This window comes from Hylobates moloch, unplaced genomic scaffold (genome assembly GCF_009828535.3).
Source record: "Hylobates moloch isolate HMO894 unplaced genomic scaffold, HMol_V3 SCAFFOLD_11, whole genome shotgun sequence".
NCBI lineage: Eukaryota > Metazoa > Chordata > Mammalia > Primates > Hylobatidae > Hylobates > Hylobates moloch.
The window spans coordinates 45025478-45045914 of record NW_026652286.1 but is presented as its reverse complement, the minus strand read 5'-3'; the positions used below and the strand labels follow the sequence as shown (position 1 = coordinate 45045914).

Here is a 20437-nt window from a genome sequence, read left to right as displayed (position 1 = left end):
TCCGAAGCACAGTGTGATGCTAAGCATTGTTATAACAGGGAGACAGATGTAGAGCAACACAATTATAGATTTCTTTTGTCAGACAAAATAGACTTTGCAAGCACATAAACAGTTGTTCATGATATATTTTTCCAGCCGCTTCAGTTTATGTAAAATGATGTCGTTGAAAGACAATGTACTATATGTAGAGGTACCCAGTCTTCATCTTGTATCTCAGTAGTGCCACCTTCTTCTTATATGACCTAAAGTGATACTCTAAAATCTGTCTGGGCCTCAGTTACCTTATTAGTAAAGTCAGGAAAATACCTTAATGAAGTAATAAAACTTGATATTCATAATTATGGCCTTGTGACAGCAAAAGACTTGGAGAGTCTGAAATATTCACTAATTTTTATAGTGTTAGCTTTGTAATTCTTGTAGCACTTTGCTCCATTATTAAGAATAACTAGTGAATCAAAACTCCCTATTGCTGAGCTATAAGAAGAATAGAGTATATGCCGTGTTGCTTCTTATGTGTGCTGACATATTGCCTATAAATCATTATAAATACATTAAAGAAGACATTGATTTATTCTGTCAGTGCTGCCCTGTGAGCAAATGTTAGCCAACTTTTTCTTCCTGTTCCCTGCCTAATGCTTTTCTATCCCTCTTTGAATTTAGGAGCATGTATCCCGTTTGGAAATCTTTTCTCGAGGGAACAATGCAGGTAGCCCAGTCTCGGATGAATATATGTGAAAACTATAAAAACTTCATTTCTGAGCCTGCAAGGACAGTGAGAAGCTTAAAAGAACAGCAGCTAAAAAGGGTATTGTTTTTATTTCTGTTCTTATATGCATTTTAATATCTCAGTGCTACATTTATAATCTGCAGGATTATGCTAAATTTTATTTAAAACTATATGGTCCCATATGTTTCTTCTGGTTGACATTTTACTAGGATTTTCTGATTTCAACATGTTCTCATTAAGTACTATGTTTTATTAACTGCTAAAAATGAATGTAATTCAAATCCGTGGACGTTCAAAAAGCTCAGTAAATACTTTTTAGAAATACCACTTTTTGGCATAATTCAAGTACATAGATCTACTTAGTTTCACAATATCAGTATAGTTTGATGTATATTAGAATAGTTACAAGGTTATTAATCCCACTAATTCTTGAAAAAAGTTTACATTAATTTGTCTTACTTTCAACTTGACCCATTTTGTATAATAATTTAAAGGAAATTGACACATTTTGACTAAATATAAAAAACTTATTTTAAAAAACCTGATGGACTCTAAACTTTAATTATGTGGGTTACACATGAGTGAATGTTTTCAAATGGACATATTTTATTACACAGAAATAAAAAATTCATAGGAAAATGACATTGCTTAATGTGACTTTTTAGAAAAGTTGGCTGTTGAAAATAGGTGATTGAATTGCATTCTTTTGGAAATAGAGTTACAAAAATTGAGATTATCATTATACCTAATAAGTAATTAAAATTTTCTTGTGGAAGTATTAATACTTTAAAAATATTAAAGTAAAAGAAAGAAAACATTAAAGTAATTATTTAGGGAAATAATATTTTAGAAGTCATCCAGTGTTTTGATTCTAATTGTCATTTGGATTTTCAGAACATTTTTACAAACACCTTTCCCACCAAAAACCCCCCAATTTTCCATTTGCCAAAGATGATTCTAGTAGCATGAAATCAATGTTAAATGTATATGTGTCTTTATGTAAAATGTTAATTTCTTTAGAGCACTCACCTAATATTAGTCAGTTAAACGTATTTGTATAAGAATGCCTGTGTTTTATCTTTGCCAAAAAATATCTCTTTCAAAACAAACATAGTGAGTAACCTATGTAATCACTGGCCAGTGATTTTGAGTTGGAAGAAAGTGTGTGTGTGTGTGTGTGTGTGTGTGTGTGTGTGTGTGTCTGATTGTGCGGAAAGAGGGTAGAAGGTAGGGGCAGAGAATTAATACTAGTATAACTTCCCAACCAGGAGGAAATACTGCATTTCAAATTTCCAGTGCATTCATCAGATCTGATTGAATTACTGCCACCTTACTCAATATCAGAATATTTCGAGAGTTTAACTACCTCTGGTGCTCTTCTCTTCCATTGATGAAGTAGTCTCAGACCTGAATTTAACTGACATTCCTGAGCAAAGAATGTTTGATAAGGCCGGGTGCAGTGGCTCACGCCTGTAATCCCAGGACTTTGGATGGCCGAGCCAGGTGGATTACCTGAGGTTAGGAATTCAAGACCAGCCTGACCAATATGGTGAAACCCCATCTCTACTAAAAATACAAAAATTAGCTGGGTGTGGTGGCGTGCGCCTGTAGTTCCAGCTACTCGGGTGGCTGAGACAGGAGAATTGCTTGAACGTGGGAGGTGGAGGTTGCAGTGAGCTGAGATCATGCCACTGCACTCCAGCCTGGGTGACAGAGTGAGACTCTATCTCAAAAAAACAAAAAAACAAAAAAACAAAAAAGAATCTTTGGTAAGATTCAACAAATGCTCATGTCTGTGAATTAACTTGTTTTATATTATAGCTGATAATCTATGTTACATCTAAGCAATTGTTAAATATTCAGTACATATTGGGTATACCTGTCAGGACTCTGAGATAGCAAATGACAGAAACCTCCTTCAAACTGCTTTAAGCCAAGAAGGGAATGTATCTGCTTGTATAACTGAAAATTGAAGGACTTCAAGCATGGGTGGATCTAGGGGTTCAAATGATGGTATTAGAATTCAGACTTTCTTTCCATCCATTAGCTCTGCTTTTCTGAGTGGCTTCACTCACTAACAACCCTCTCCAGATGGTGACCCCCAATGTGCCAGATTTATAAATCTTAAAGGTAGCAATCCCAGATTTTTCATTTTCCCAAATGACCAGAGTTGTTTTGCATAGCAGCTGCATCATTTGGCATTCCCACCAACAGTGCACAAGGGCTCCAATTTCTCTACAGCCTTGCCAACATCTGTTATCTTTTTAAAAAATAGTAGCCTCCTAACAGGTGTGAGGTAATTAATATTTTATTGTGGCTTTGATCTGTATTTCACTGATGGTTAGTGATATTAAGCAATCTAATATTCTTTATTATCAATTTTTTCCTCCACTATTAGCTTCTTACTTTTTAAATCCTACATACTTTTAGTAATTACCTCAGAGATTATAATATGCCTCCCTAACTTATTACATTACCTTGAATCATTAATTTTACTATTCCCCAAACCTTGTTCCAAATTAACTTTTTTTTTTTTGAGACGGAGTCTCGCCCTGTCACCCAGGCTGGAGTGCAGTGGCATGATCTTGCTCACAGCAGCCTCTGCCTCTCGGGCTCAGGTGATCCTCCCACCCCAGTCTCCTGAGTGGCTGGGATTACAGGCGTGTGCCACCACGCCTGGCTAATTTTATTGTATTTTTAGTAGAGACAGGGTTTCACCATGTTGGCCAGGCTGGTCCTGAACTCCTGACCTCAAGTGATCTGCCTGCCTCAGCCTCCCAAAGTGCGGGGATTACAGGCATGAGCCACCTCGCCTGGTCCAAATTAACTTATTACAATCTACCTTGAATTATTACAATCTACCTTGAATTTACTACCTCATGAACAATATAAAAATCTTCTAGCAAGATAATTCCATTTAACTCCCATTTATGACTTTTTGGCTGTTAGACTTTTTGACTCTGTTCATATGTCTTTTCTACTTTTTCAGCATTTTCTGTTTTCCACCCTTTTTTCTCTGTGTACTTCAATCTGAATATTTAACAAGTTTATTAATATACTGTCTATTTTGAATCTGCTTTAAAAACTCATCTTTTGGGGACGGGAGTGGTGGTTCACGCCTGTAATTTCAGCACTTTTGGGGGCCGAGGTGGAAGGATGATTTCAGTTCAAGATCAGCCTGGCCAACATGGTGAAATCCCATCTCTACAAAAAATGCAAAAATTAGCCAGGTGTGGTGGTTCATGCCTGTAGTCCCAGCTACTTGGGAGGTTGAGGCAGGAGGATCACTTGAGCCCAGGAGGTAGAGATTGCAGTAAGTCGAGATCATGCCACTGCACTCCAGCCTGGGTGACAGAGGGAGACCCTTTCTCAAAAACAAAACAAAAAAAACCTCATATTTTGGAATCTTAATGTACTTTTCAGTTCCAGGATTTTTATTTGACTTTTAAATACTACATTCCATGTTTCTGGTACAATTCTCCATGTTTTTCCTTTATCCTCTTAAACATGTTACTACTGATCTCTATTATATAATTTCACTATCTGAATTTACTGTAGGTCTCTTTTAACTGCCTGCAGTTTTTCTTGATTTTTGGTTATTTGGGTCTTCTGTTTGATTATGACTCACAATATTGGACATTGTGGATAAAAATTGTAGAGGCTCTGGGAAGATGTTATTTCCAAAGAGGCAGGCAGATAGAATGCTATTAGATCACCTTGATTCTGTTAGGATCTCTGGTTTTAGGCTTTTTAGGGCTATTCTGTTTCACTTACTCCTAGAGTTTTAACTGAAAATATAGGGTGCTTACCAAGACCCTTCTAATTTGACAAGACTTGAACTCTAACCTTTGTCTTCTCAACATCATATAGCTGCTCTGATGCTCTGATCTCTGCTCACTCTTTAGCCTCTTGGCTATGATATTCTACTGGATTTCTTGGCATTTTACCCAACACCTGCTTTTTAGAAGTCATCTATTAACCAAGGAGAAATTGCATACAGATTTTTGGACTTGCTTTTCTGCAGTACCCCTCTTTCTAGACCCTTACCTCTCAAGTTCCTGTTCTTTTGGCATCCCTAAACTCCAACCTCTGTCTCCCCAGTCTAGTAAAAATGCCACTTTCTGTTTCTGTCCTATTTCTTTATACCATGATTCAACAAATGCTCTGAGGAAAAACGTCAAGTTGAATTTAAGACTTACCTTGGTGTATTCCTCTTCTGCCGGGTGTCTTAGTCCTTTAAGTCCAGTGTGTGGTGGTGTTCTTTAATGCTGGCAGTTTTTTAAAAATGTATTTTGTTCAACTTTTGCACTTTCCAGACTAGAGAAAGGTAGTCTGATCCAAGTTGTTCTGTCATGATCAGAACCAATCTGACTTAAAATTCTTCCTCTATAACATTTTAAAGTTCATGTTCTTTTTAAGATTTTCTCTAATTTGACTATTTTCTTTTATAATGCTTGGAAGATAAACACAATTATATTACAATTATGAAGAGCCCCAGTTTATAATGAGGATTACGAGAATTATTACATTTTTCGAAATTATTTTCTGTATGCTGACATTTGCTTAAAAATTAGAATGAGAGCCACAATAACTTAAGGCTTTTTGCCATTCTTATGTTTACTTAACCATACTTTTGTCCGTATCTTTCTCATTTATACTAGAGTTTACTTACCTTCCTTGAAATATTGTGGTTCATATTTGTATAACACTTTAGAGTTTGCCAACTGCTGCCATATCCATTATAGTCTCATTTGACTTTTACACAACCCTGATAGTATTTAATTATTATTATTTTACAAATGATAAAACTAAAGCTAAAAATGTTAAAGAGACTTAGGTAGTAAATAACAGAGTGGGAACTTGAATATACTAGTACTTCCTAATTCCAAATCCTGTACAATGCTTTTAAAACAAAGCTTAATATTGAAACAGGTTTATAGAAAAATACATGTAAATGCCTTCACCATAGTAGACTACTTAATTCTCTTACTCCTTTTATCCTCATTCTCCCAATTTCCTAGTTAATTGTTCATGTTTCTACATAACCTTTATGTTTATTTTTTTTTATTATTTTGTGAATTTTCCATTCTGCTTTCTTTAATTATACATCTGGTTTTGGACATTACCCTTAAGTCTACAGTAAAAATTAACTTTTTAAATTTTTTTCTTAGGATAAATTTCTAGGGCATTATTACTGGGTTAGAGAACCTAATCATTTGTAGGACTTCGATGTGTTGGCCCAGGTTACTTTTACTTTTATTCCTATATTCAAGTTATTAGCAAGTTTATTATTGTGTCTTTGTCATACTCAGAGACTATACTTTTAACTTCTTCCTTTTTTTTTTTTTTTTGAGACAGAATTTTTCTCTGCTCTGTCACCCATGCTAGAGTGTGGTGGCATGAACATGGCTCACTGCGGCCTCAACCTCTTGGGCTCAAGTGATCTTTCCACCCCAGCCTCCCAAGTAGTTGGGACTACAGGTGCTTGCCACCACACCGGGCTGATTTTTGTACTTTTTTTGTAGAGATGAGGTTTCACCATGTTGCCCAGGGTGGTCTCGAACTCCAGGGCTCAAGATGTCTGGCCGCCTCAGCCTCCCAAAGTGCTAAGATTACAGGTGTGAGCCACCGCACCTGGCCCAGTTTTTGGTTCTTAATATCAAAATTGTAGCCATGGAGCCTGCTTTTAGCTCTTCACACCTGCAAACACAGCATTATTAGAATGTTTAGCACTTCTTTATGGGAGTGTCAGGTTGTCATCTTATCACTTATTAAACAAAAGCTTTGTATTTGATAAGTACTATTACAATTTAGAGGGGAAAACAGCTATTCTTTCTGCAAGATAAAGGCTTACTTTTAGTTTATATGTAACAAAATACTATTTGGCGATAAAAAGGAATGAAGTACTGATACCTGCTACAACTTGAATGAACCCTAAAAATGTTTTGATAAGTGAAAGAAGTGAGAAACATAAGGCCACATATTATTTGATTCCATTTGTACTAAATATCCCAAAAAGGAACTCCATAGAGACAAAAAGTAGATTAATTGTTGTTGGAGGTGGGGAGAAATGGGGACAGCTAATGGATACAGAGTTTCTTTTTGGGGTAGGAAAATGTTTTGGAATTCGAGCAGAGTGATGGTTGAACAACCTTGTCACCATTGAATTGTATACTTTAAAAAGGTGAATTTTTTTGGATGTGAATTATATGTCAATTTTTTTAAAGCTTTTAAGATAAACTACATCTATAAGATACAGTTTGCACTATATCTTTTTTTTTTTTTTTTTTTTTTTTTTTTTTGAGACGGAGTCTCGCTCTGTCACCCAGGCTGGAGTGCAGTGGCATGATCTCGGCTCACTGCAAGCTCTGCCTCCCGGGTTCACGCCATTCTCCTGCCTCAGCCTCCCGAGTACCTGAGACTATAGGTACCCACCACCATGCCCAGCTAATTTTTTTTGTATTTTTACTAGAGACGGGGTTTCACCATGAGTTTACACTATATTTTAAAACATGGTCATCACAGAACTAGGGTACACACTTTAATGGGTTGCATAGTAAATGGTATCATCACATCCTTGCCGTGTGACTCGGAGTAAATTATTTAACATCTGAGTCTATTTTCTCATCTTAATGGGATCACTACTACTACTACTGCTGCCACTACTACTACTACTACTATTACCTTTTTCATAGAGTCGTTTCAAGGACTAAATGTGATAATACCTGTAAAGTGCGAAACATAGCACCTGTGCAGTGCCCACAAGGGATCTTTTTAGAAGTAATAAGCATTCAGACTCCCGTGGCTCTCATAGGACACACCTGACAAGAGGTTTACTGAGAAGGACAGAGTATAGGAAACACAATTTGCCAATAGGGAAGCATCTAGCGTTAATGGAAATAATTCTCCCACTATTGTATGTCTCGGTCCACATAGCTGACCAGTTATTCTGTTTGGTCTCCAAGTGACAGGTCTAGGACAAGGGAGTGAGACACATTTGCAGAGCCAGCTTTAGCCCCTAAAGGAGACTAAAATTTTTTACAACAACTCTATAGACAGAGCTTCCAGCGTCTCTGTAAGGGACATGTCCAGATACACCATACTCACAGAAGCCCAAAGCCATGGCTTTTCTATCAGATATTTATTTATTTATTTGTTTGTTTGTTTTTATTATACTTTGAGTTTTACGGTACATGTGCACAACGTGCAGGTTAGTTACATATGTATACATGTGCCATGTTGGTGTGCTGCACCCAGTAACTCGTCATTTAACATTAGGTATATCTCCAAATGCTATCCCTCCCCCCTCCCCCACCCCACAATAGGCCCTGGTGTGTGATGTTCCCCTTCCTGTGTCCATGTGTTCTCATTGTTCAATTCCCACCTATGAGTGAGAACATGCGGTGTTTGGTTTTTTGTCCTTGTGATAGTTTGCTGAGAATGATGGTTTCCAGCTTCATCCATGTCCCTACAAAGGACATGAACTCATCCTTTTTATGGCTGCGTAGTATTCCATGGTGTACATGTGCCACATTTTCTTAATCCAGTCTGTCGTTGTTGGACATTTGGGTTGGTTCCAAGTCTTTGCTATTGTGAATAGTGCCACAATAGACATACGTGTGCATGTGTCTTTATAGCAGCATGATTTATAATCCTTTGGGTATATACCCAGTAATGTAATGGCTGGGTCAAATGGTATTTCTAGTTCTAGATCCCTGAGGAATCACCACACTGACTTCCACAATGGTTGAACTAGTTTACAGTCCCACCAACAGTGTAAAAGTGTTCCTATTTCTCTACATCCTCTCCAGCACCTGTTGTTTCCTGACTTTAATGATCGCCATTCTAACTGGTGTGAGATGGTATCTCATTGTGGTTTTGATTTGCATTTCTCTGATGACCAGTGATGAGTATTTTTTCATGTGTTTTTTGGCTGCCTAAATGTCTTCTTTTGAGAAGTGTGTGTCCATATCCTTTGCCCACTTTTTGATGGGGTTGTTTGTTTTTTTCTTGTAAATGTGTTTGAGTTCATTGTAGATTCTGGATATTAACCCTTTGTCAGATGAGCAGATTGCAAGAATTTTCTCCCATTCTGTAGGTTGCCTGTTCACTCTGATGGTAGTTTCTTTTGCTGTGCAGAAGCTCTTTAGTTTAATTAGATCCCATTTGTCAATTTTGGCTTTTGTTGCCATTGCTTTTGGTGTTTTAGACATGAAGTCCTTGCCCACGCCTATGTCCTGAATGGTATTGCCTAGGTTTTCTTCTAGGGTTTTTATGGTTTTAGGTCTAACATGTAAGTCTTTAATCCATCTTGAATTAATTTTTGTATAAGGTGTAAGGAAGGGATCCAGTTTTAGCTTTCTACATATGGCTAGCCAGTATTCCCAGCACCATTTATTAAATAGGGGATCGTTTCCCCATTTCTTGTTTTTGTTAGGTTTGTCAAAGATCAGATGGTTGTAGATATGCAGCATTATTTCTGAGGGCTCTGTTCTGTTCCATTGGTCTATATCTCTGTTTTGGTACCAGTACCATGCTGTTTTGGTTACTGTAGCCTCATAGTATAGTTTGAAGTCAGGTGGTGTGATGCCTGCAGCCTTGTTCTTTTGGCTTAGGATTGACTTGGCAATGTGGGCTCTTTTTTGGTTCCATATGAACTTTGGTTTTTTCCAATTCTGTGAGAAAGTCATTGGTAGCTTGATGGCAATGGCATTGAATCTATAAATTACCTTGGGCAGTATGGCTATTTTCACGATATTGATTCTTCCTACCCATGAGCATGGAATGTTCTTCCATTTGTTTGTATCCTCTTTTATTTCATTGAGCAGTGGTTTGTAGTTCTCCTTGAAGAGGTCCTTCACATCCCTTGTAGGTTGGATTCCTAGGTATTTTATTCTCTTTGAAGCAATTGTGAATGGGAGTTCACTCATGATTTGGCTCTCTGTTTGTCTGTTATTCGTGTATAAGAATGCTTGTGATTTTTGCACATTGATTTTGTATCCTGAGACTTTGCTGAAGTTGCCTATCAGCTTAAGGAGATTTTGGGCTGAGACAATGGGGTTTTCTAGATATACAATCATGTCATCTGCAAACAGGGACAATTTGACTTCCTCTTTTGCTAATTGAATACCCTTTATTTCCTTCTCCTGCCTGATTGCCCTGGCCAGAACTTCCAACACTATGTTGAATAGGAGTGGTGAGAGAGGGCATCCCTGTCTTGTGCCAGTTTTCAAAGGGAATGCTTCCAGTTTTTGCCCATTCAGTATGATATTGCTTGTGAGTTTGTCATAGATAGCTCTTATTATTTTGAGATACGTCCCATCAATACCTAATTTATTGAGAGTTTTTAGCATGAAGCGTTGTTGAATTTTGTCAAAGGCCTTTTCTGCATCTATTGATATAATCATGTGGTTTTTGTCGTTGGTTCTGTTTATATGCTGGATTATGTTTATTGATTTGCGTATGTTGAACCAGCCTTGCATCCCAGGGATGAAGCCCACTTGGTCATGGTGGATAAGCTTTTGGTGTGCTGCTGGATTCAGTTTGCCAGTATTTTATTGAGGACTTTTGCATCGATGTTCATCAGGGATATTGGTCTAAAATTCTCTTTTTTTGTTGCGTCACTGCCAGGCTTTGGTATCAGGATGATGCTGGCCTCATAAAATGAGTTAGGGAGGATTCCCTCTTTTTCTGTTGATTGGAATAGTTTCAGAAGGAGTGATACCAGCTCCTCCTTGTACCTCTGGTAGAATTCGGCTGTGAATCCATCTGGTCCTGGACTTTTTTTGGTTAGTAGGCTATTAATTATTGCCTCAATTTCAGAGCCTGTTATTGGTCTATTCAGAGATTCAACTTCTTCCTGGTTTAGTCTTGGGAGGGTGTATGTGTCGAGGAATTTATCCATTTCTTCTAGATTTTCTAGTTTATTTGCATAGAGGTGTTTATAGTATTGTCTGATGGTAGTTTGTATTTCTGTGGGATTGGTGGTGATATCCCCTTTATCATTTTTTATTGCGTCTATTTGATTCTTCTCCCTTTTCTTCTTTATTAATCTTACTAGCAGTCTATCAATTTTGTTGATCTTTTCAAAAAACCAGCTCCTGGATTCATTGATTTTTTGAAGGGTTTTTTGTGTCTCTATTTCCTTTAGTTCTGCTCTGATCTTGGTTATTTCTTGCCTTCTGCTAGCTTTTGAATGTGTTTGCTCTTGCTTCTCTAGTTCTTTTAATTGTGTTGTTAGGGTGTCAATTTTAGATCTTTCCTGCTTTCTCTTGTGGGCATTTAGTGCTATAAATTTCCCTCTACACACTGCTTTGAATGTGTCCCAGAGATTCTGGTATGTTGTGTCCTTGTTCTCATTGGTTTCAAAGAAAACAGCTTTGTTTCTGCCTTCATTTCGTCATGTACCCAGTAGTCATTCAGGAGCAGGTTGTTCAGTTTCCATGTAGTTGAGCGGTTTTGAGTGAGTTTCTTAATCTTGAGTTCTAGTTTGATTTTACTGTGGTCTGAGAGACAGTTTGTTATAATTTCTGTTCTTTTACATTTGCTGAGGAGTGCTTTACTTCCAACTATGTGGTCAATTTTGGAATAAGTGCAGTGTGGTGCTGAGAAGAATGTATATTCTGTTGATTTGGGGTGGAGGGTTCCTATCAGATATTTATAGTTAATTTTTAGTTTATCCCAAATTGATGCAGTTTGCCTACCAGGGTTTGTAAGCAATGTTGCCTAATAACACAGCTGACATTGTGTCTTCTCATCAGGTTTCTATTGAAACACAGATCTAGAAAGTTAAGCAAAGACCCAGTTTCGTGCAGGGGGAAAAGTTTTGTTTTATTTTGTGTTTTTTTAACCTTTTCCTTCACAGCCTAACACTTATTAAGTGCTTAATAAATATGAGTGGTTATTTTGCTTTTATCTGTCCATGCGGAATCTTCTAGATGTCTCATCCCCTGTAGTCCTTTCTTAACACCTAACAGCTTCTGGGAAAGTCTAGCCTTGTGTGTCATATGGTTAAGTTTATTCTTGTTTTATCCTCATTCTTCTGATGTCCTTGCCCTCCTCCACACTATTCACCCTTGCACAATAGTCCCTCACCAGTGTCTCTTCCTGCTTTGCTGAGCTTTTGCCAGTCTCCACCAGTGCTATTTCAGGCTTGGAAGTTTTTAGATGTAACTGCTCTAAGCTGGACTCAGGCTGGTGAAACTTCTCATTGGTTTGTTTCAAAGTGGGGTCAATCTCCTTTGGATACTCAGAAGGGTCCTGAGGCAGTGTTGCTTTGGCCTCAGTGTGTTATAAGAGTTAATTGATTAAACATTGTTTTAGTTGTTATGTCCATCCCTTCTCCTCGAATGTATATGTGTATCCACAGAGTTGGGCAGGGGATGGTTTTGAGTAATTGTTATGTGGTACCCAGGTTTCGTGCTTCTCTTGTTCACCTTGGACTTACCAAGTCAGACTACCCAGATTTCACTCCCTCTTGTCTAAGGGGTGAATTCTTCAGTACCCTTTGCACTATCGGTTACCCAAACATAAAGAGAGACTTTGTTAAGATTATGGAAAAATACAGAATTGCCTTATTCTTTTGCTTTTATTATCATGATATCTCCAACAGTAAGAACATTTTTCACAGTTACTCTTCCATGTCTTACCTTAATGTCAGTCAGCAGCAGCACTCGGGTTATTTCTCAATGTATGGTTGTTAGGCAAACTGTGACACTGTTTGATGTGTAGTACTTGAGATGGAAATACCAGGATTTTAACTTGCAATTTGAAGGACACTGAAAGTACTGACTTTTCCCCTGGATTTCCATCCTGAAGGCATAGTGTATAGTCCTTAGGACGAAGTCATTTTCTGTAAGCCTGAAAACTAAAATCACAATGACTGTACTTTTGTATTTTACAGTGTGTGGACCAATTGACAAAGATCCAAACTGAATTACAAGAGACAGTGAAAGATTTAGCTAAAGGCAAAAAGAAATACTTTGAGACTGAACAGATGGCTCATGCAGTACGAGAGAAAGCTGACATCGAGGCAAAGTATGTGTTTTAACATTTCTGAGAAAATTATTATGCAAATAAATGTTATTGTTGCTAATAGTTTGTTCTCTATTGGAAGTGAGCATGGACCCATTCTCAGGTAGTGGTGGTTTCATTTGACCTACATATGTTATATACTTTAGGTCACATTTTTTTAATTGGGTCATTTTTATCTGAATTAATATAGCAAAATGGGAATATTAGATTCGTCAGTTTTTCACATTAAATTGAATTTTGAAAAAGAAGGTAAATGAACATTGTATTTACAGACTTGAAAGCTTATCAAAAGCCTGAAGTCACTGCTATGGTGTCTGAATATCAGGGTTTAAGAGCCTCATTTTTCTCATGCTGGATTCTCAATCAGTTGTAGTTGGAAATTCCTGTGATCCTCAAGATGCCTCTGAAGGTCCGTGAACACATCAGGTGAACGAAAGCACTGACCTCCATGTGGAAACCCTGCCCCAGGCACTGTTTTTTTCTTTTACACAAAAATCTAGTGTATATATACATAATTTTTCATGTATGCTTTAGCAATTGTATGAATTTCCCTTTCAATATATGTGAATTATAAGACCTTTTTTTTAAGCATAAGTAGGAAAAGAAGGAACTGCAACTGGTAATAGAAGGTGATATAAAGCAAGCAATATAATAGAGATTTTTGCAATGACAATTTGAGGAAAGATAAAAAGTTGATGAGAAAAAGCATGTTATAGAACTGGACTCTGAAGACATCTGTGAGAAGGAGAGCTGAGACTCAGGGTCAATGCGCTGACTGATGCAAAATCTAGGAGTCTGAACTCCTAGTCATAAGATCAGAAGGGCTTTGAACACCTTTACAAACAGACCAGCAAGGAGGGGGCTATCTTTCTAACACAGTTTTTATTCACAAGAAATGTAAGCAACCTTATAAGCAACTTGTGAAAATTCAGGGGCTCCCTGGTTTATCAAGGGCTGGTAAGTGAGTATTCATGAAGGACTTGATGTTACAGGAAAGCACATTTAATATTTCCCTAATTTGTTTTATTGTATTTATTGTTTTATTCTTTGAACATACAAATATTTCCTGTACTTTTATAGAGTCAGTGAACCCATCTTCTCAATAAGACCTAAAGTTTTTAGATTAGATGTCCATTGGGAATATACTGTCATAGTCATTTTTAGAAGCTTGTTTTCTTAAACTTTCAGAGATCCTAGAACAGAGAATTGACAGATTTGTAAAGCATGTATAAACAGCTAATTTAGCCACAGCCCACAGGATGAACATGAGCACAGTGGAGGGCCATTTCTGAGAAGTGGGGATTTGATAGGGTCTAATTCACAGAGCTGATCACAAGCAATTGCCTTCTAACATGACCAAAATTCAGAGGGGATACAGCAAGCTAGACACATTAATATTAACTTTTCAACTATAGAGTTAGGAATGGCACTTTATCTTCATTTATTCACTGTTTGTTGAATACTTTATACTGGATATGGTGAGTACAGAGATGAGTAAGGTAAGCTTTGTGCCCTCAAGGAGTTTAAGGCCTAGAATTAGAAACTCAAAGAAATTAAGTGCCTAAAGTCACTTAATATTAACTAATAACTTACTTGCAGTAGTAATGTGAAAACACTCTTAGGAAAGCCTAGAAAATATAAAGGTTAATTTTGCCTAATGATAAAGGAAAGCTTTATAGAAGAAGTGATGTTTGGATAGAATCTTGAGGAATGAGTATAAATTTTCTAAGTAGAGATGAGGAGGAAGATCAGGAAGGGGAAGTTAAACTGTACTACCTATAGTTTTGATAGATGATTTGATAGATGGTGTGGAGATGCACACATTAGGAGAGACCATAGAAGGAAGAGGGATACAATTTGAAGGAGATGATGAGTTTCATTTTGGATATGTTTATTCTGAAGAGCCTGGGAAACACTGGGGTGAATATGTTTGGAAGGTAATCAAATATCTGGCACTTAAATGAGAATTTGGGCCTCAGGATCTCGCTTTGAGGGTCAGTTGCCTATCAGATGGTAGTTACATAGTATATAGAATAGGTGAGAAGTTGAGTTTGGAACCCCAAGGAACATTAATTTTGAAGGGTAGGTGGTAAAGAGTAGCACACGGTATAGTTCATTATTTGTGTGGTGTTTGGGTGTAAAAATCCTGCCTTATTTTTTCTAGATTGCAATGTTTGAGAACAGGTACTGTTTTATTTTATCTATCGCTAATACCTACCTTAATACTGCACAAGAAGTATATTAGGATTAGGAAATAAAGCAGAAGCCAGAAACTTAAAACCTTATATTGGAAGATCTACATGCAACTCAGCCTATTTGGGTAACGACTGTAAAAAAAGGAGAACTGGGAATATCCCCAAACACAGTCTTATTCTGAAAAGACTTTCTCAGAGATTTGAGTTTGTAGCCTTTACTTTTCTAGATAAAATGAACAGGAATATGATTAATAAAAATAAAATAATTGGGGCTGGACGCGGTGGCTCACGCCTGTAATCCCAGCACTTTGGGAGGCCGAGGCGGGTGGATTACAAGGTCAGGAGATCGAGACCATCCTGACTAACACGGTGAAACCCCGTCTCTACTAAAAATACAAAAAATTAGCTGGGCGTGGTGGCAGGCGCCTGTAGTCCCAGCTACTCGGGAGGCTGAGGCAGGAGAATGGCATGAACCTGGGAGGCGGAGGTTGCAGTGAGCAGAGATCATGCCACTGCACTCCAACCTGGGCAACAGAGCGAGACTCCGTCTCAAAATAAATAAATAAATAAAATCATTATGAAATATGACTATGACAAGGTAAAAAATAACAGGAATCTTTTAAACCCAATTTTTTTAACGATGGGGAAGTAGTTGGGCTGCATATGTGTTCATCCCTGAATGTTTTCTCTTGTTAGAAAAATAAGAGGCTCCTTTTCCTATCCTCTTCACACTGGCTTTTCAAAGACTGACTGCTCCATCATCCAGTCCCAAACTGGCCAGCAACTTTACTTCATGAGGCACAGCAGCCAGCACATGTATTGAATTCTCCCATAGAAATCACCCTGACACTGAAGTCAAGACAAACATTGCAGCTTTAAAAAAAAATCACTGGTCCTAGGAGTGTTGCTTGTTCCCTAGCATTTGTCTGTTGACTTTCTCCATATGGTTATCTGTAGCTGTTTGGGTAAAATCAACATGTTTGTACTACCTATTGTTAGATTATGGTTACTCTCCCAAACTGAAAAAAGGATCAAGGGAGATAAGAACACAAGAGTGGGAGAAGATTACATCATACAGGGCAGAGAGTCCCAGGACTTTCTCAGTAAGTTCAGAATACCCCCTTAGAGCAGAGGAGGCACACAGGCAGGTACCCAAACAAGAAGTACTTTTAATGGGGGAAATAACAGAAGTAAGGACTTCGTAGAGCCTATTGATTGCATTATTGCCTTCCTGATCTTGTTAGAGTCTTTCACACACAGCCCTGAAAGTTTGCTGATGCTTGCCTCCATAGGTTGGTTGTCCCTGGGTCTCTCTAACCTTTGCAGGAACTAAAGCGTATGAAGTTGTATGGTACTGAGAATAGTCTATAGTTTGATGGTTCTTGTTTATTAGGAGATACCAATATATTTTGATTTTTTTTTTGGTCAAGTTTTTTTTTTTTTTTTGGTCATTCTGGATATTTTTCTTATATTAATCCCAGTATTTCCTGTTTTACCATAATAATAAGTTCTTCCTGTAGTAAAATAAAGGAAAATAATCATTACTCTTGGTTTTCCATTTCTTCATTCTTTTTTAGAGCAGTATCTTCAAAAAAGGTTATTTTTAAAATTTAATAATATATTTAGTAACTTTATTGTGACATAATTAGATGATTTTATTAAACATACTTTTCTATTTTTATTATAGATCTAAACTTAGTCTTTTTCAATCAAGAATCAGTTTACAGAAGGCAAGTGTAAAGGTAAGTTTTCAATAAGTGTATTTCACAACTGAGAAACCTCTTAGCTTGTAAAACAGAGAATTGGATCCTTGAGGGTGGAGGTGGATTATTTCTACCTTAGAGAAACATTTTAAAGTCACTGACTCCGGGAGGAACTTTCCCTCCCAGTTCATGGGGGTTTTGCACCCAGCTGTCAACACCCTGGACACACTTGCTTCTCAAGACTGCATTAGGGATAAGTTTCTGGAGCTTACCTGCTTAGGTAGCCTGTTGTCTTTAGCTCTTAGTCCAAGAGACTTAATCCGGGGGCTTTGGAAAGCTCTACAAAATCTATTTCATTTAGATTTAGACCCCTGAGTGATATTCTGGGCCAGATGTGATTGAGTTTTTCCTTCGGAAACTTCACACTGTGGAATGCCTGATTAAGTAAGCTTAGAGACCTGGCTGTGGCTGCCAGGCTTCAAACTAGCATGCAGTTCATCTGGCACATTAGGAGTGCTGATTTTTAAAAAACTGTTTTCTAACTCCACTAGATTTACCCATACCTTTGAAGATAAGGTACTTATTTCAGAACCTTTATTTAGTCATTTGAATAAAATGGGCAAAATATTTTTAAGTTATCTACAAAGCTTTAGAAGTATGTTAAGCAAATATTTGAAAATGCTCCTGCCCTGTGTAACAGTTCTAGTCACTGTTTCATTCCTCAGTAGTGATGAATAATTTTTATATATGTATAAATGTTTTCCCCACATGGTTACCTTTATTCTTGTTGGGGAGCCATTAATTGCAAACTAAGAATAGGATTCCTATGTGTTTTGTAGTACAATATCAGTTTCCACTGATTATTTTACTTTGCTATGTTTTAGTTAAAAGCCCGGCGATCTGAGTGTAATTCCAAAGCTACCCATGCAAGGAATGATTATCTTCTTACCCTAGCGGCAGCAAATGCACATCAGGATCGCTACTATCAAACAGATTTAGTTAACATTATGAAGGTAATACAGCTTTCATATCTATGGTAATTTTACTTCATTGAAAACAAAAACAACTCAAGTTGGGTGTTGGGTTTATGGGATTGAATCTATAAAAGAATAGCCAGGCCATGTTGCATCTCGTTGGAATATACTTGTTATTGTTTGGATAGCATCTGTTTCAGATAATTTGGAATTAATTTTTAGTTAAGAAAATGTTTACAGACAAGTCACAGTAAAGGATTATATTATTCCCTAGGTGCAGCAAACATTTGTTATCTAGTGGTTATTGATGTAGAAAATACAAGAGTGATATAAGAAATAAAATAATAACTCAAACTGGGGAACTACTTCTAAGCTATTTTATGAGACTCATGTCATGTTTTCAATAAATTATTGAAGCTAGGCAGAATCTTCAAGTATCTTCTGAATCATCGGAGAAAGACTGATATTTTAGCATAATTTTTGTTAGATTGTATCTGTATTTTTTGAAAAATTTTTATAAGAAAAGTTTTATGCAAAAGGATATTTCTATTAAAAATATGTTTTTATAGTGTATCTCTTAGCCTGAATTTTTTATTAACTAGAATTTTGGCCACAACTATGTCTAATGATAATTATGAAGCTTTTTTTAATTTTAATTTTTTAGAGACAAGGTCTCGCTCTGTTGTCCAGGCTAGAGTGCAGTGATGATCACGGCTCACTGTAGCCTTGAACTCCTAGGCTCAAGCAATCCTCCCGCCTCATCCTCCTGAGCAGCTGGGATCCAGGTGCATGCTACCATGCATCTTTTTTTTATTTTTAGAAACAAGAGTCTTGCTATGTTGACCAGGCTGGCCTCAAACTCCTGGCTTCAAGTGATCCTCCCTCCAAAGCTTCCCAAAATGCTGGGATTCCCAAAATGGCTGGGTGTGAGCCATTGTGCTTGGCTATTTTTTATTTCTAAAAAAACTTAGATTTTTAAAAAATTTCATTACGTTTATCCTGAATTTATAGGTAAAATTGCACATTACTATTTGATGATTTTGAGCTGCGTACGGGACAAACAAAAGAATATGTTCAGTAGCTATATGAAGATGTCTGTCCTCTGGGTATTACTCTGAAATGCAGATAGATTAGATTACAGTTTGTGTACCCAAACTTGATCTAGCATGTCCCTGTTTATACCACCTATGATGTGTCTTTAACTTTCACTGAAGTAAAGAGAAGACGGTAGAGGAAAAGGAAACCTTTGTAATCTGTTGCCAGGTTTCTCCCTTGTTGCTGGCAGACAAGCTCTGCTTTGGATTGTATCTGTCATTCTTTCCTGTTTTCCCAAAACCCAAACATTTTATCATTTTGTTTTTTCTTTTATTTTCAACCCATCCCCCTCAAATGTATTGTTCTTAATGACTAACAAACACACACATTGCTGTAGTTGAATTGCTTAATTTACAAATCAGCAATTGTGAATGGGGATGCAGCCAGAGCAGGTGCTCTTTTTTCTGTAGTAGCTCTGGGAAAGAGGTCAACTCTGGCCAGAAACTGCAAGTTCTTTCGTTGAAAGTAGAGATGGGACAGTTCTCGGGACCTTCAGGCAAAAACAAGAGTGTTGAAGGGAGTCAAATTGGACTAAGAAGTATCCTATTGCAAAACGTTTTTTCTTTCCTTTTTGTTCACTGCCTGAAATCCCCTTTTCCTAGCTTCTGTTGTGACTTCTGCTTATTAGAATACAGGTTAGAAAATATAGAGACAAGGAACTGTTTTGTCGTCTCAGATGAAAACTCTGCATATATTTTCCATAAGGTATTAGACCTAGAGGTTTAGGTGTTTTAGTATATATATTTTTTGAGACAGGGTCTCGCTCTGTCATAACAGGCTAGAGTACAGTGGCTTGAACATGGCTCACTGCAACCTGAACCTCCTGGTCTCAAGGGATCCTCTTGCCTCAGCCTCCCATGTAGCTAGGACCACAGGTGCCTGCCACCATACCCAGCCAATTTTTTAATTTTTATTTTTGTAGAGGCGGGGTCTCACTTTATTGCCCAGGCTAGTCTTCAACTCCTGGGCTTAAGAGATCCTCCCACCTCAGCCTCCCAAAATGCTGGGATTATAGGGGTAAGCTACTGGGCCTGGCTGGTTTTAGTAGCGTATTAGGTATTACATAGTGCTTCAGACTTACGAGGACCAACAGTTTCAAAGAACACATTTACTAAAGATGATTTTTAGCACAGCTTACACTTAAGGTTGTAATTCACTATATCCTATATATGTCTACTATTATATCAAAGCTGTATATTTTTCCCTATGAATATTTTTAAATGAACATTATATTAACTTAAGCAACAGCATAAATAAAATCCTATTTTTTTTCAATTGGATCTACAGCTAAAAAAGATGGCCTTCAATAAACCAGGGAAAGTACATTCTTATTTGGGGGATCTGCTCTCTGCCTAAAGCAAAGAGGAAGTTAAAGGGCCTGGCCAGCTCACAGATTAGTATATGTTCTTGAACTTACTTTGAAGTCTTTATGCATATATTTGATCAGCATTGGCTAGGTTATGCTTTGGAGTGTACATTTCATGAAACATTGTGGAGTACTAAACTGATTAAAAATAGAGGCAGGGATTGTCCCTCCTGCCCCTTAAAAATGAGAAAACATACTTTCAGTTTTCATGTACTGTGCGTTAACTCATTTTCTTCCTCATGCTAATTCTATAGTCTGCAGTACAAGAAAATTCCTATCAATCATGCTGTTAGCTACTTAGTAAATTTCCACCATTGAATCGTCAGTGGCCCTTAGATGCCTTT

General features: G+C 37.3%; 1 protein-coding gene across 3 annotated transcripts in view; it reads left to right on the top strand.

The window, feature by feature from the left end:
* The window catches only part of FCHSD2 (FCH and double SH3 domains 2), a 339951-nt gene that overhangs the window by 152199 nt on the left and 167315 nt on the right, over positions 1–20437 (top strand). For all 3 annotated transcript variants that reach the window (XM_032166892.2, XM_032166893.2, XM_032166894.2), the window contains exons 5-8: positions 661–805; positions 12630–12763; positions 16643–16697; positions 17543–17671. In XM_032166892.2, coding sequence (XP_032022783.1) covers positions 661–805; positions 12630–12763; positions 16643–16697; positions 17543–17671 — 463 coding nt within the window. The remainder of the gene's footprint in view (positions 1–660; positions 806–12629; positions 12764–16642; positions 16698–17542; positions 17672–20437) is intronic.